The sequence below is a fragment of the Perca flavescens genome, chromosome 9, assembly GCF_004354835.1.
Source record: "Perca flavescens isolate YP-PL-M2 chromosome 9, PFLA_1.0, whole genome shotgun sequence".
Lineage (NCBI taxonomy): Eukaryota > Metazoa > Chordata > Actinopteri > Perciformes > Percidae > Perca > Perca flavescens.
In genome coordinates, this window is record NC_041339.1 from 3,304,189 (window position 1) to 3,320,103 (window position 15,915).

A 15,915-nucleotide genomic window follows, 5' to 3' on the forward strand; every position below is an offset into this window, starting at 1 on the left:
GGAGAGGCCGGTGTGGCCCCGCAAGTGTACTGGGCAGTTATACCTCCATGGATGCTGCCCACCCCAGAAATAGACTTCAGTATATTGGAAAATATAAAACATCCTGAAAGTAGTGTATATCCGGGGATGGTTAAACAAAGGCTGGGTAAGCATTGGGAGACATATCTTCAGATTTACACAGATGGATCTCAAGATCCACAAACTGGGAAGTCTGGCTTTGCTTTTTATATTCCTCAACTTACGTAGGAAAGCTTTATTAGCACACCTCTTTTGTCGGGCAGGTGCGTAGGATATGATCAAAAGTAGCAGATCAGAAGCTTAGAAAAAGTCCTGCACACTGACCATTACGAAATTGTACAGCTCAAACGACTTTCTGAGGGGGTATCAGGTTATACAACAGAGCTAATAGCTATAATTTGGGCACTGCAGTGGGTGGAGGAAGTGCTGCCAAGGAGAGCGGTCATACTGTATGTTCAGATTCGGCCTCAGTTTTTAAAACTCTAATAGGAAGCAATTGGGGAGCCAGGCCAGACCTTGTTATGGAAGTGATGGCTCTGTTGTATAAGATGGGGAAGGCTGGAGTATTGGTGGGATTGTTTGGGTGCCTGCCCATGTTGGGATAGCAGATAAGGCAGCTAAAATGGCACTGAAAAGAGACATTGATTTAAGGTATGTGTTGGGATATCTGAATGCCGGTCTGTCATTAAGAAAAATGTTAGAGCGGTGTGGCAACGAAAGTGGGAAAAGGAAAAGAGGGGTTGTCATTATTTTTCAATTCAAAATAGGGTACAGGCAGAGCAGTGCTACTTGGGCAAAGAAAGAAGACACTCCGTAATAATGATAAGGCTGAGACTCGGGCATTGTGGACTTGCATGGGATCAGGCAAAGATGGGCAAGCATGAGGATGGACTTTGTGGAACCTGCAAACAGAAACAAACTGTTCAACATGTACTTTTGCACAGTCTCCACTACAAAAATGAAAGAGAACAGTTGTTCACTGCGCTATGTCACATGGGAATACAGAACATGACATTGAGATCCATACTAAATCCCACTGACTATCAATTTGAGATAGTGGAAGCCGTCATGAATTATATCTCTGCAACAGGACTACTCCACTGAGTTGACGATACTTTTGAATGTTACTAATACGGGCAAGCGGGCAGAGAACATCACCAAAGACCCCACACATCCTGCACACACTCTCTTTAACCTCCTCCCCTCTGGCAGGCGCTACAGATCCCTGCGAACAAAAACAACCAGACATAAGAACAGCTTCTTTCCCACCGCCATCACTGTACTGAACTGCGGACATGGTCACTTTGGCCACTCACCCACTTCTCTACACATTACATGCTTACTATCATTCCAGTATGCATCTTGCACACTACTTTGCACTATTACTTTTTGCACTACATCCCACTCCATGTGTACCTTTCTTGATATTGTCATATTTGTATTTTTGTATATTATGTTGATATGTGCATATTGGTGTCTCTATTTTACAGTAGGCTATGTGTCTATATTACTATTTGTCTACTGACTGTTTACTACTACATATATTTGTTGAATGTATAGAGACACCTACCGAAGTCAAATTCCTTGTGTATGTAAGTATACTTGGCCAATAAAAACGGATTGTGAACTGTCCTGTGAGAGGCAGCAATTTGCCGCAAAGGCTTCTAGTCTGCCGGAAAGCCAGAAGAAGAAGAAGAAGAAGAAGAAGAAGCACGATTCTGACTTCCGCCATAGCTTGGTCGGTGTGATCGTGACGTGTAGAACCGAGGATTTCCTCAAATTTTACAGCTAGGTCGCTAATAGGAAGTTAGCCCCGTTTTGTCACCGATAATATGAAGTGATTTACAAAAGGCAAATCAAAGCGAAAACTGTGGTCAGTATCTTTGGAAGCCATAATGGCTCTCATGGTCGGCGGAGGAGACCGACGGGCTGATAGAAATCAGGTGATGTCCTTCTGCTTTCTGCTCTCCGCCGTGTTATTGCTGTCGCTCGGAGTTGGTGCCGTTCCCGAGGAGAACCCGCCGGTCCAAGAGCAACCCCCACAAGAGGTAAACTCGTTGAATTCACAATTACCGATTAGACCTTTTATCGTCGCCGGTGCTGCTGCTGCAGCCGCTGCTTGCTAGCGCCTCCGAGCTAGCCACCACATGCTAACTGAGATAGCTACCTAGCTACCACATTGTGTTCCGGGAGTAACGTTAGCTCAACTGGGTAAAGTTAGTCTTTCATTTGAGATACGGCCAGCAAAGCAAATGTTTGAAGGAAAGTTAAGATAACATGATAGACGTAATAGGGGTGTTGGCATGAGCGGGGCTACGCTGACATAATGTCGCCGCTGGTTTTGTTTACATTTTCAATAATGTTCTTAAAGCATGCGACCCTAAGTTATCCGGGACAGACATGTCGATTTGACTTTTATTATAAACTGAGCCCTATGTTCCCACATTTCTAAGATTTTCTTAAAATTAGGCCCTTTGTTCCCACAGCCCTGTTATCCCACATTTCTAGGACCTTTTCAATATTAGGTCTTGTGTTCCTACATTTCCCTTCAATTTAAGCCCTATCCTCCCAGGGTTAGGGTTAAGGGGATACTATATGATACAAATTTATGAAAATGAAATGTGGGAACATAGGGCCTAATTTTAAACAAAAATCTTAGAAATGTGGGAACATAGGGCCTAATTTTGAAAAGAAATCATAGAAATGTGGGAACATAGGGCCTAATTTTGAAAAGAAATCATAGAAATGTGGGTACATACGCTCCCAGTGTAACGTAACTGACTGTCATCGTGTATCACTCTGTTGCCTTTCTTTGCAGAAAGCAGCAAGTCCCCATCCAATAGGCCCAGCAGTTTCTGAAGATGTCCCCAAAGAAGGAAACACGGGTTTCATCCATGCCTTTGTGGCCTCTTTCTCTGTCATCATTGTCTCTGAGCTGGGAGACAAGACATTTTTCATTGCAGCCATCATGGCCATGCGTTACAACCGCCTCACTGTGCTGACAGGTGCCATGCTGTCCTTGGGAGTGATGACTTGTCTTTCTGGTTAGTAGAAGTGAAATATTTTTTTGTTTTTGCACCGAAGTCCCTTGAGATTAAAGTCCCTGTTTCGAGTGAGACCTCGCTGAAATAGCACACTATGACAAGGTTACAAAAATGATAAAATAGACTGTCAAAAACAGACACCGGACAATTAAAAATGGAGCACGTTAAAAACCGACGAGGGACCACAGATGCGTGATATAAAATCCAGTTTAGGAATTGAGCTCTTCAGTCATTTTTTTTCTATCGGTTTTGAACTCTCCCAGGGAGACGGAATCACAACAGCTGTTGGTGAGTGATAGGAGATTACACAGAAATGAAGGGATGTTACCTTCTATGGCTTTGTAAATAAAAAAATATATACCAATGCTGCTGTCTCCTTGGGCTTAATAAAGGCCAGGAAACCAGATCATAAAGTACACAGTGATGTTTTAGGTAAAACGCAGAGAACTGTGATACACAGTTAAGGTATCGAAGTGTAGAGGAGGCTGCGTGCATGTTGATAATTAGTTTTGTGATTTAAAAACCCAGCCTAGCCTTGAGTTTCTTCACTAGGTTCTCAGTATGCACTCTGCTAGAGAGCCTGCCATCCACTCAAATACCCAAGTTCTTGTAGGATGATTGTCTTTCAGTTGGGTCCTCTCCTAAGGAATGAATGCCGGCATAAGATCTGGGAGCCAGCTCTGGAAAAGATCATGCATTGGATTTTCTTAGCATTAAGAACCAGCTTTAGACCAAACAGTGAGGCTCATCAACAGCCTCAGAGAAGAAGGCAGCTGAGTAGAATATTGTCAGCATAAAGATGCACTTTAGCTGTAAGCATAAAGAAAATAAGACTTCAAATTGAACCTTGGGGGGGACCCAAGCTCTCCATGAAGGTTGACTTGTGACCATCTGTATATCCACACTGGTTTCTATCTCCAAGGTACTTCCTGAACTACTCTAAAGCCTTGTCACCGCTGAGACTGCCGAACCGCAGCTCATGGGCGAAGGAATCAAACAAACAGGGCAGCACAGTGCTGATTTCTGTCCAAGTCATTGCTAATATATATTTGTTACCAACATAGCTGCTGTAATGGTATTATGATCTAAAGCCTAACTGATTTTTTTTTTTTTTCTCACTTAAAATATTCGCATTATTTCAATTGAGTTTACATGAGATTCTAAAACCTTTGGCAAGGGTAACACATTTGGATATATGGGCGGTTGTTACAGGGAGAACAAAGGCTGCTTTCCAGATTTGGGGGATGGAATTAGTCTGGAGGCCCAGGTTAAAAATATGAGCAATAGGCTCAGCAATAAAAATCCACTTCAGGCTTCAGAAGATAAAGATCCAGGTCGTCTTTTTGGATCAATAGCAAGGCGGGAGTCTGTAACGGATAGAGGTGTCACAAAGCTGAAATTAGAGCTCCATGCTATAAATATGTATGTAAATAATGAAGTAATTGTTGTATCCACCCCCCCAGTGCTGTTTGGCTATGCCACCACCGTCATCCCTAGAATCTACACTTACTATGTGTCCACCGCTCTGTTTGCCATCTTTGGTATACGCATGCTGCGAGAGGGGCTGAGGATGAGTGCCGATGAAGGCCAGGAGGAGCTGGAGGAGGTGCAGGCAGAGATCAAGAAGAAGGATGAAGAGGTGAGCCAAGTTTTGACTTGGAAGACCTTGAAAGATACTCTTACCCCCGGCAGATGAAGTAGTACAACTCCAGGGTGACTATAAGTAAGCATACATAATGTATACTCACTTACTCACGGCCTCCCACATGGTTTCACATGACTCCACTACCAGGAATGCTGTGTCATGGTGTTGAAGACGGTGTCGTACTCGCACATGCAAGCAGGAAGAACTGAAAAGATGCGGTTCACATGTCGGTGTGAAGATTAAAATGTGAAATTGATTTGAATCCAAAGTTAATGCAATGAGTGTTGAAGCCATGTTTATTACCTCACTGTACGAGAGCATGGGGCTGTTTACTGTTAAAACCACAGCTCTTATAGGTGAAAAGTAGGGCTGAACGATTTGGGATGGGGGGGAATCAAATTGCGATTTTCTTGCCAGATATTTTGATTTGTGATTTATTATTTTTAAGTTTAGCTAAAGTTCAATATTAACTGTGTAACAGATTAAACTCAATATTCATATGCAAGGATGAGAACATAGATATGAATTTCCAGCAACAAGTGTTCTTCTTTTAATAAGCATGGAACATTGAATCTGTGATATGTAGCATTATTCCAGCATTTATCTTTTGAAATAACAGTAGATATAATAATAATAATAATAATAATAATAATAATAATAATAATAAAAAACGAAACTTTTTTTAGACCAAATGTTACACCAAACATTCCCATAAATATAAATATTGCACATTCGATTAATCGCGGTCTTCACGATTCACCAATCGCATTCTTTCAAATCACGATTTCGATGTGAAAACGATTAATCGTTAAGCTTGGTAAAAGTACTAAGAAAATACTCTCATATTTCAATACGTACATTTATTGTCCTCTGTTGTCTGTGCAGCTCCAGCGGTCCAAGCTGGTTAATGGGGCTCCAGATGTGGAGGCTGGATCAGGGGCCGCCATGCCTCAGGGAAAGTGGCACAGCTTCATCTCCCCCATCTTCCTCCAGGCCCTCACCCTCACCTTCCTGGCAGAGTGGGGGGACCGCTCGCAGCTGACCACCATTATTCTAGCTGCACGGGAGGTTTGTTACATCACCTCTAAGGCACAAGCCTGTGTTTTTAGTACCTTTTTTTTTATTTTTTTTTTATATAGTATTTTACAGTATCGTAGCGCTGACTTTTCACCTTGGGGGGCAGTGCAAAACAAATTCTCTGTTTATGTTATTCCGCCATACCACAACTGGCAAAAGTCCTGCCTGCTGTGATAATACACTGTTATTTAAACATTTATGAAAGGCAATGCATTATTTTCTTAAGCATCGACATAAAAGGCCACTTTTTTTAATTTTTTTATTCCCAGAATCCATTTGGAGTTGCAGTGGGTGGTACAATTGGACACTGTTTGTGTACAGGACTGGCTGTGATAGGGGGGAGAATGATCGCCCAGAAAATATCTGTCAGGACAGGTGAGAGTTTATGTTTTTCTTTTTTCGAAATCAGATTGTTTTTTCAAACAGTTTTTCATGTTTACAGCCCATCCTTAAAATGTACCATGATATATTTACATTTGCTAAAGAAGTTACTTTAAAACACAGTGACTCTCATTCTTGAAAAATGTGTAGACACAGATGAGATCTTGACTTGGGCGTACACACTGATTAAGAACTTTTAGAGAATAGTTTCATATTAAATTATATACAAAATGTTATACATCTTTATAGTTTTTACATGGATTACGAACAGAGTTGGTTTTATGTTTTTAAATAGTTTGTTCTAGTGCTAATTTAACACTTTTTAAAGTTTTGTTTAACCAAAAAAAGACTGATATTAGTCAGGGCTTTTGGCACACTTAAGGAACCGTCTTTCCAGCATTGACATTTAAATTGATATATACTCGTCACTTAAAACTACTTTTATATTTTAAGCAAACTTAACATATTAAAGTGCTCATATCATGTTCATTTTCAGGTTCATAATTGTATTTGGAGGTTATATCAGAATAGGTTTACATGGTTTAATTTTCAAAAAACACCATATTTTTGTTGTACTGCACATTGCTGCAGCTCCTCTTTTCACCCTGTGTGTTGAGCTCTCTGTTTTAGCTACAGAGTGAGACATCTCATTTCTGTACCATCTTTGTTGGGAGTCGCACATGCTCAGTAGCTAGGTAAGGACTACTAGCCAGTCAGAAGCAGAGTATGAGGGCGTGCCCTGACAGTACCTAGGTAAGGACTACTAGCCAGTCAGAAGCAGAGTATGAGGGCGTGCCCTGACAGTACCTAGGTAAGGACTACTAGCCAGTCAGAAGCAGAGTATGATAGCGTGCCATGCTAGCAGCTAGGCGAGCATTATAACGTGTGTTACAAAGTGACCACGTTTGTCTCTGAAGTAAAGGCTGGACTACAATAGAGCTGTTTGGAGCAGTTTGTGAACAGTGTTTTCTGTTGGAGATGGTAAGTCCCTTTGGGGGGGACTTTGGGCTTTTTCACTTTGTAAACCTATAACGTGCACAAAAAATAAAGAACACAATAAAAGGAAAGGGAAAAGCCTTCTGACTGGCTAGTAGTCCTTACCTAGGTACTGAGCATGTGCGACTCCCAACAAAGATGGTACAGAAGTGTGATGTCTCACTCTGTAGCTAAAACAGAGAGCTCAACACACAGGGTGAAAAGAGGAGCTGCAGCAATGTGTAGTACAACAAAAATATGGTGTTTTTTGAAAATTAAAACATGTGAACCTATTCTGGTACAACCTCTAAATACAATTATGAACCTGAAAATGAGCAGAATATGAGCACTTTAATTGCCTACCGCCTGCAAGCTGTTATCGCTTTTTCGACCGTTTAACAGGTGCATGTTCATTAATTGTTCATGGTTCATTGAGCAAGCATGGGAAACATTGTTTTTAAACCCTTTACAATGAAGATCTCTAAAGCTATTTAGATTATTACAAAAGTATCTTTAAAATACAGTGTCCTGAAAAAGGGGCGTTTCTTTTTTTTTGCTGAGTGTATGTCTGATTCTGATGGCTGGAATCTGAACTGGATCCTTCTCCGGTGCTAGCAGGTGTCTTTCTAATGACACTTTAGAACATCTGTGTGAGTTCTGAATCTACTGCTAGATTACGAGTTATGTTCCAGTGTAGGGATGGACCCATCCTACATTAGTGAATGACCCAACGCTTGTTTAATTTCCTCTTGAACTGTAGAACAAAGTACATTGGTTGTTTGTCCTGTAACTACATTTTCTTTTCTTGTTTTGTTTCCATAGTTACAATCGTCGGAGGGATTGTTTTTCTGGCGTTCGCCCTCTCGGCCCTGTTCATCAAGCCAGACGCTGGATTGTAATCGGACGAGACTTTCAGGTTTTCTCTGTACATACATGTAAAATGTGGAGTTGCTGTAGACAGACTGTAGTTTTGACTCTGTGTGTGTGTGTGTGTCCTGACAGACGACGTGACGGGCTTAACAGAAAGCCAAAGTCCCGCCCTCTTCTCCTAGCGAGCCTCTGTTCCCCTGCAGTCCGTAACTCAACGGGTTTTCTTGTGGAGGTCGATCACTTCAACATTATTTTTGAACGCCTCTGAACAGCCACACACGGGTTTTTCAGTTCTTCTGGCTTGATTACTTTTCTCAGGTTGTAGGTGGGATTCCTATAGCTTCGATAGGTCCCAAATTCTTTCAGCCAATAAGGATGATTAAGGTGTCATTTGTCCCGCCCTAACAGGTGCAACAACACTAAGGCTACGTTCAGACTGCAGGCCGTAATGCTCAATGCCAGATCCTTTTTTTTTTTTTTTTGTTGTTTTTGACTGACATTTATTTATTTTTTAAATGTGGCCCGCATCAGACTCAACTGGGCATGATCTGACTGTCCAGACTGAGCTCGCATTTAAAAAAGAATCTGACCTGTAACGGATTTGGAAAAGATCAGATGCCTTGTGACGGTTCACTGTAATGAAAAACAATCATATCTGAACAAAAAAAAAAATGGATTTGGGTCACTTTGGCCTGCGGTCTGAACGCAGCCTGAAAGTGGACTCTGGAAGATGTCAATCACTCAGTCTAACCCCGCCCACGCAGTCCTGGAAAAGGTCCAATCAGCCACACCGACTCTAAACACCTGTGTGGGGGTGTTCAGGGCCGTGCACATCAAAGCCTCAGGGAGGTGCAGTTGTTGAATGTCAACTAGTCCGTGTTTTCTCTCAAGTACAGAAGTTGGATTGGCATTGAACTCGAAGCAGAAAGCCCCGAGTACTTCCCATAAAGCCGCGATGAGAAGACACCGTTGAGTTAGAGAGGAGGGGGGGAGGGGGAGGCCATCAGGGCTGCGTGCTCCTCACAAGTTGTGTGAGAGAAAGAAGGCGGGGCCGTTACCGACCGCCGCCCTCCAAGCCATCTGTCAAAGGTTCTGGGGCTCGTAAACAGACCTGACGTGCAGTACTTCCCTCACACTCAGCCATCTGTTAGACACTCAGTCCGTTTAAAAAAACTTTTCCTTTCTTTCTTGTTTTTAAATGTTAGTGTTTTGTGGCTGGTGTTACTTGGTTGGGTAACACTTTACTTGAAGGTGTCTACATAAGAGTGACATGACACAGTCATGACACAAGAAGCGGTATGTCATAAACGTTTATGACTTGTTTATAATGTTTATGACAAGCCCTGATGCGGCGACTGTAAAACGGCCCTTATGTAGATACCTTCAAGTAAAGGGTCACCCTTGGTTGTTTATGCCATCTTCCTCTCTGGGTGACCTTTTCTTCCACACTATATTTAAATCCCATAATAAGCGGGCCTACTTTACGTAAGATTGAAAATTTCCCAGTGTGAGGAATAACACTGAGATCTGATTTAAACGTCATCGATACAGTTCCTTCAGTTAACCCTGCGTTTCACATGGGAGCAGTCTTTTGAGGAGACGGAGACGTAAACCACTAGAATACCTCTGCGTCCAGGTGGAGCCACGCCTACAGTATGTCGGGGTACCTGTATAGGTCCAGTGCCCAGAGAACTACAAAACGGCCTAACGCAGTTTACGTGCACCTCCTTTTTTTAAATCACACGTTGGAGATGTTTACTGATCCCAGTGCTTCACATGTACTGGTTCTAGTTCCAGGTGCCGATAGTGAACAACACATGGATCGAGTTGAAGAAACTCCTCCTCGGCGATTAAAGCCATTACGTACGGACCGGCGTGGACCTCGCTGCCGACCGCTGTCGTTTCACAAAATCAATGCTTCATCATCGGGTACAAAATAAATCCAATACTACTGTCCTTTATCCTACTACAACTGTCCAGTACAAGTCACTACCTTTGCCATAAGCAGCTGTGTTGTAGCTACAGCGACACCTGGACACGGCAATGGAATTCAAGCCTACGTTTCACCTTTTTTAGTTAGTGGTATCTATTTATTTAGCTTCATTTTCTTTCCTTTTTAAGCTATAGTACTGTAGAAACATAAAGGGCGCCAGAAGCAGAGGAATGGAACAGAGGAAAGGAATGGAAATATATTTTTTAATGTGAACAGACTGAAGCTGCATTGTCAATATTTGACAGGCTGTGCCCAGCTGTGAAATACTTGTTTGTGATACAGGTCGGTTGAAATGCCTATGAATCTAAAACACTCAATAAAACATGTTTTCATGTGTAGTCTGATTTCCGGAACAAATGATTTGTGCTTGTGGTTTATTGAGTGGCGTGGACCCATTTAACCCTGGTGTTGACTTAGGGTCAAATTGACCCGTTTTTAATTTTTTATATCAGAAAATATGAGACGTAGAAATAAGCGCTGAAAATGTAAAGAAGAAAAAAAAAACGTAGAAAAAAGGTTGACGGGAAGACAACACAAGGGCTAGGAGAAAAAGTAAATCGAGGTAACAGCAGAGTTTTCATTACAATTTTATTTTCAAATTGAAGGGGAGCAAACAATTGATACATTTGCCTTCAAAAGGTCATGTTTTAATTTATGATTGGTTTGGCTCAAGAAATAAATGCAAGGCAGGCAGCAGGCTTATAGCATTAATTCATGAATTCAAATGCAATGAGGGATTGTATATTGAGAAGGGCCCATTTCACATAATTTGAGAATGTAATGTCTGATGTAAATTTATCGACATCGAAGACCTTCAAACCGGAATCTAAAAGTGGTGTTTCACCTAAAACTGACCAGCAGGTGACCGTAGTGGATGTAAAGAATTGCAAAATGAGCCCTACATCCTTGTGTCTCAGCATCAGAATATAACCTGAGCAGCGTAGTATAATGTGGTATGGGTACTGCAAGACACTTATTGTATTAGGAAAAATATCAACAATTTGGTACCACTTTCTAATAAGGCCATCCTTTAAAAAGGTGTTGTGTACGTTGAAACTTATAAGGGGTGCTTTATTGGAAAGTAGAGCTGGGCGATATGGAGAAAATCAAATATCGCAATATCGATATTGTGGCGATATTTTAGGGTTGACAATTGGTGCTTTCACCATGAGATTTTTGATAAATAATCAGTTTTGCTGATATAACTATGGGGGTAAAGGCAAATAATAGAACAGTCTGGTGTGTTCAGAAAATGACATCGCTCTACTGTAACGCAGCCTTTAAACCAGGAAAAGACAACACTTGTGTCATATCAGGATATTACAATATCCAATATTTAAGAGGATATCTAGCCTCATATAGCGATATAGTATCAATATATTGCCCAGCCCTATTGGAAAGTGGTACAAACAACACATGTAACAATACCCAGTCGTACTATCTGGGCCGAAAGTTTTCATTTAGCTGGTGAGGTCACACACAGCCTGTCTTTTATTTATTTGAAAATTGATTCTGTTGTGCTTGTATCTTATTCTATTGACTATTTTTACCATGTTTTATTGTCTATGCACATTGTAAAGCACTTTGTGACCTTGTCTGTGAAAAGCGTTGTATAAATAAAATGTACTTACTTACTTACCTGAACGGATGATGTCAGAGCAGGTGCTTCATTATCCTGCTCTGACATCACAGATTCAGGTGTGGCCATTGAGTGTACTGCAGCAGTGAATTTCATGAGCCTAACACCACCGCACAAATAGGAACTGAAAACGGAGAGAGAGAGAGAACACTGATAGACATCGACAGATTCCAGTGTGTACATCAGAACTACACAACATTTAACACAATGTCCTTTCATTCAGGGCTCCCCTCTCTTTGGATAACCAAACATTGTCCCTCGTGTTTTTAGTGACTTGGCATTGACTAATAACTTTTAAAAAGCTTGTGTCCATTTCAGCTATTCCCAGCATGAAGGAACACGACTTGACTGGCTGGTAAAGACTCCAAACAACCTTTCAAATTTGATACAAAGTCTTTGCATAACCATCGACTCACAGTTTTTGTGTGTTTGTCACAGTTGGTTTAGATCCTTCACGTCCCTCAATGTTTGCACATCGAAAAGCAATGCCGTTACAGTTTGATATTGTGTATCTATAAGCGAGCTCAATGAGGTCTATTCCGGTAATAGAAAAATAATTTAGTTCTCTTATTTACTGCATGTCCTATCATACATTGTGCAAAGTCTCTCACACAGCCACACGTCTCGTGCAAAAGTACTTGTGTCAGTGACATTTAATTACATTCCTGTAGGTATATTGCACCACTTTGTGTAACACTCCAGAGTGCTGTTTGCAGTAGCACGGGACAAAGAACAGTTGTGTCTTATTTCAATTTAAATTGATGTGTTGCAGCACAACTGATTTGAAAGAAGAGAGGAGCGCTGTGCAACGTACCAGACTAGGAGGTCTCCAGTCTACATATACTCTAACTAGATGCAGGCATAATAGAAGCACATAAAGGACAAAGTGGAGAAAGCAGGTATTAGGGACTGTATGGAAATTATTAGTAGGCTCAGAAAAGGAGGAGGGTTATGTCTCATTTCTCTGTTGCTGAAGGAAAGGCCATTTTTACATGGCCCGCATTTCTTTTTCATTTTATCATTTTCTTGCAAGATTTACTGTATTAAAAAATGAATAATTACATCAACCTAGTAAAGTGAAAATATGCCTTGTGACAGTGCCATGGATCGTAAAGTTGTTTTCTGCCATACAGAGGACAACAATCATGTCTCAGTAACAGGACTTGATTTTCTAGTTGCTAGTAGGATTAATATGCCAGTTTTGAGTAACAGTGGATGTGAATTATTATCCTTAGTTGGGATTGAACATTATATCTGAAGAGCGCAACCTTTTTGTTACTACACATACAATTGCCTTCACTTTGTTCCGCATTACAAGATTTTACTTACGATAAATTGAAATGTGTCATATACATATGATATAATGCATTTAGCACAACCCAACCTGTGCTAGCACAAGAGGGGGTGTTGCACCACTAATGGGTGAAGCTACAATAGAGAGCTGACAGTGGTAATAATTGGTCATTTAGTAGCTTGTGGTTTAAAAAACCGTTAACATTAACATTTGAAGCTTGAAACCAGGTTTGAGTTGAGTTACGGAGAAGGGTTTCTGTTTTCAGAGGAGTCCAAACCAAATATAATAAACTTGAAGGTCTTACTTTTTCAAAAAGTCAAAACTTAAGATTCAGCCCCCTCCCCCATGCCAGTCATTTGTGTACAGTCCCCTTAGATTAAAAAATGAATAAAAGATGGATGAATTAAGTGGCCATACTCCCAACGCGATGCAACACTGACGCTGGATATAAAATGTGACCGACTATAATGTGGTCGGACAACATCTCCAGAGGGAACTACACCCTGTATCATGAAATGACCAGTTAGGTATGAAATAACAACTTTAACCAACAAAGGCGACATGCCACTTTAAAAAAAAAAACATACATAAGACCTTAGATAAATAGAGGCAAGCCAAATGTACTCTGAAATGAGTGATTAGTACTTTAGATACACAATGGGAGCACGAATCTAATAAAATGACAATCCCACTTACTAAACAGTTGAAACTTTGGAGTTAATCTGAAGCATCATAATGCCATGGTAGTAATGCGGGTTAAAATATATATATATTTTTTACATGTTCAAGCACACAAACTAAGCTTCGAACATTAGGAGATGCATGCTGTAAGCGCACCTGGTATCACCTGACAACTTAGGCTAAAGGTCAAAGACCGACTACAGTACGTATGTATTCCACCAGACAGTCCCTGCTGTCATTCTGACACCATGCCAGGCAAGCCTGGGGGTGGGAGGGGTCTGCATCTGTAATCTCTCTTATGTCATCATGACTTTGACAACAGTGCCTCACATTCAGCAGACATGATGCTGGTCCCCATTTTCAAATGGCACAAAGATTAGGTAGGGGTGTTTAGAAGAGATTCTGCTCAGATTGCTAAACAGTGAAGCACCTTTTTACCCTTTTGCGGATAATAAAAAAAAATAAAAGGACAATATTAGACATAGATTTGTCAGGCAGACACATACATGACTCCAAATGAATGTGAATAATATGTCAGTGTTGGGTTAAAGGGGAACTATGCAAGTTTTTTAGCTTAATTTACCTTAACTGAACAGCTTCGGAGTCATTGGAATGGTTATTTTACTTTTTTCGGGTTGAATGGTGGTCGTCTCGCTCCCCCCCTCCCCTAGCGCCTGTGAGCGGAAAAACCACCCTCGCAACTTTTTGGGACTCTTGCAGCTCACACGGGAGTGACTGGAAGTCTCCCAAAAATAACTAGAGGAGGATGTTTGGGGGAGACACAAATCAAGCTCAAGTTTAGTGTGAGAACATTAGCCCCCCGTTAACATGTCTGATTTTACATTTTTTAAATGTCTATATGAATAAATCCTCTTCAGGAACCATACAGACATTATGGATAGCTCTGAAATGGAGACATCTCAGCAAAAGTGCTAAAATTAAGAAATAAGAATATGAAAGATTATCCTGGCAAATTATAATATTGCATACATTTTAGCTTCACCTTGGCAGTCTTCAGTTCATTCACAATATTTGACTCAAGTTGATTTTAGTCTTTAGTGTGCAGCTCTTTACGCACATTTTAAAAAGCTTAAAAGTACTTGAAAACATGTCTTCATCATTTTTGACAGTTTTATGAAATTCTGTGAAAATATGGGTCGAGGATGAAACAAACTGTGACACAACAAGCAGCATCGGCAATGTCTGCTATGCAGACACACAAACCCATCCCCTAGGAGAAAGGAAGTCTGGGAAAATATCCGCCTCTGAGCATTTTAAGAGCTTTTCTTCATAGTGTACTAGAAAAAAAAAGTATATTCAACGCCGCATATAACAGACTAGGCATTTCATTTCATGCATCATATAAAATATTAGTTCTTTCTTTTTCATTATATTTACATAATATATTACACATGATGTTCTGTACAATAAAAGTTCAATCCAGACACCATTCTTAAAAATATTTTCTGACCCATAATTAATTTTACATGAAAAACAACAAATAGGAGGAAACGAGCCTCTGGCTGTTCTGCAGGATGTCCTCGAAGCTTGACAGAAGCTTTGCTGCATTGACTCAATTAAACAGAGAGATCTGCATAAAATAACCTGTGAGGGGACACACACACACACACTAAACACACAAGAGAGGGCCAGAGGTGTGAGGGGGAGTCCATTACAGGGATTGTGGTTCCCTGTTGTCTCGGAGAAAAGGCCTTCGTCCCAGAGCCAGAGCCACAGCGAGCTCAGTCCTGTTCTCTGCAGCGCTCGGGGCTCAGGAGTTAAGTGCAAACAGCAAAAGATCCTTGTGAGGGGAGGGAAGCCACAGCCTGCCAATCCAATCACTTTTCAGTCTCTGAGGCATGGCCTCAGTGCTGCACTTTCAGCAGGACTCGTCTTTACACCGCCGTCACAAAGCCGCCCACACTTGGGTTCGGCTCACTCCACTACGGATTTGGCTTTGGCCGGCTACTGTGGCTGCGTAGCAGAGCGATCAGACAAACTATCCGCCCTGTGAGGGGCCAATTGCTGTTTCTGCTGTTGTTGATGTTGATGAGGATGATGATGATGATGATGATGATGATGCTGTTGTTGTTGTAACTGTTGTTGCTGTTGTAACTGCTGCTGCTGTTGGGTTGTGGCAGTAAAGGTACCCTGCTGCTGCAAAGGGAACGCTGCCTGCAGGATCAACTGGGTGGACTGGTTTCCGTGAAGTAGCCGAGAAGCCTTGAGTGAAAAAAAAAGGATTAGCTAGATCTTAGAGTGGAAATGAACCTGTTGAGGTATGAAGAACACATCAAG

The 15,915-nt window shown here is 41.3% G+C and overlaps 2 protein-coding genes across 7 annotated transcripts in view; one reads left to right on the forward strand and one right to left on the reverse strand.

Moving 5' to 3' along the window:
- Positions 1-1,715: 1,715 nt before the first annotated feature.
- On the forward strand, positions 1,716-10,360 carry tmem165 (transmembrane protein 165). 2 transcript variants are annotated; one of them, XM_028588105.1, is made up of 7 exons: positions 1,716-2,066; positions 2,837-3,062; positions 4,526-4,701; positions 5,593-5,775; positions 6,054-6,159; positions 7,963-8,056; positions 8,143-10,360. In XM_028588105.1, exons 1-6 carry the CDS (start codon positions 1,914-1,916, stop codon positions 8,037-8,039), a joined length of 921 nt encoding a protein of 306 aa, XP_028443906.1. In that variant the 5' UTR covers positions 1,716-1,913; the 3' UTR covers positions 8,040-8,056; positions 8,143-10,360. The 2 variants fall into 2 exon arrangements, with proteins under 2 accessions (XP_028443906.1, XP_028443905.1); XM_028588104.1 differs by having other exon boundaries at positions 7,963-10,360.
- Positions 10,361-14,734: 4,374 nt separating this feature from the next.
- clocka (clock circadian regulator a) overlaps positions 14,735-15,915 on the reverse strand; it is a 28,167-nt gene continuing 26,986 nt past the window's right edge. For all 5 annotated transcript variants that reach the window (XM_028587654.1, XM_028587653.1, XM_028587652.1 and 2 more), the window contains exon 22: positions 14,735-15,840. In XM_028587654.1, coding sequence (XP_028443455.1) covers positions 15,583-15,840 — 258 coding nt within the window. In that variant the 3' untranslated portion in view covers positions 14,735-15,582. The remainder of the gene's footprint in view (positions 15,841-15,915) is intronic.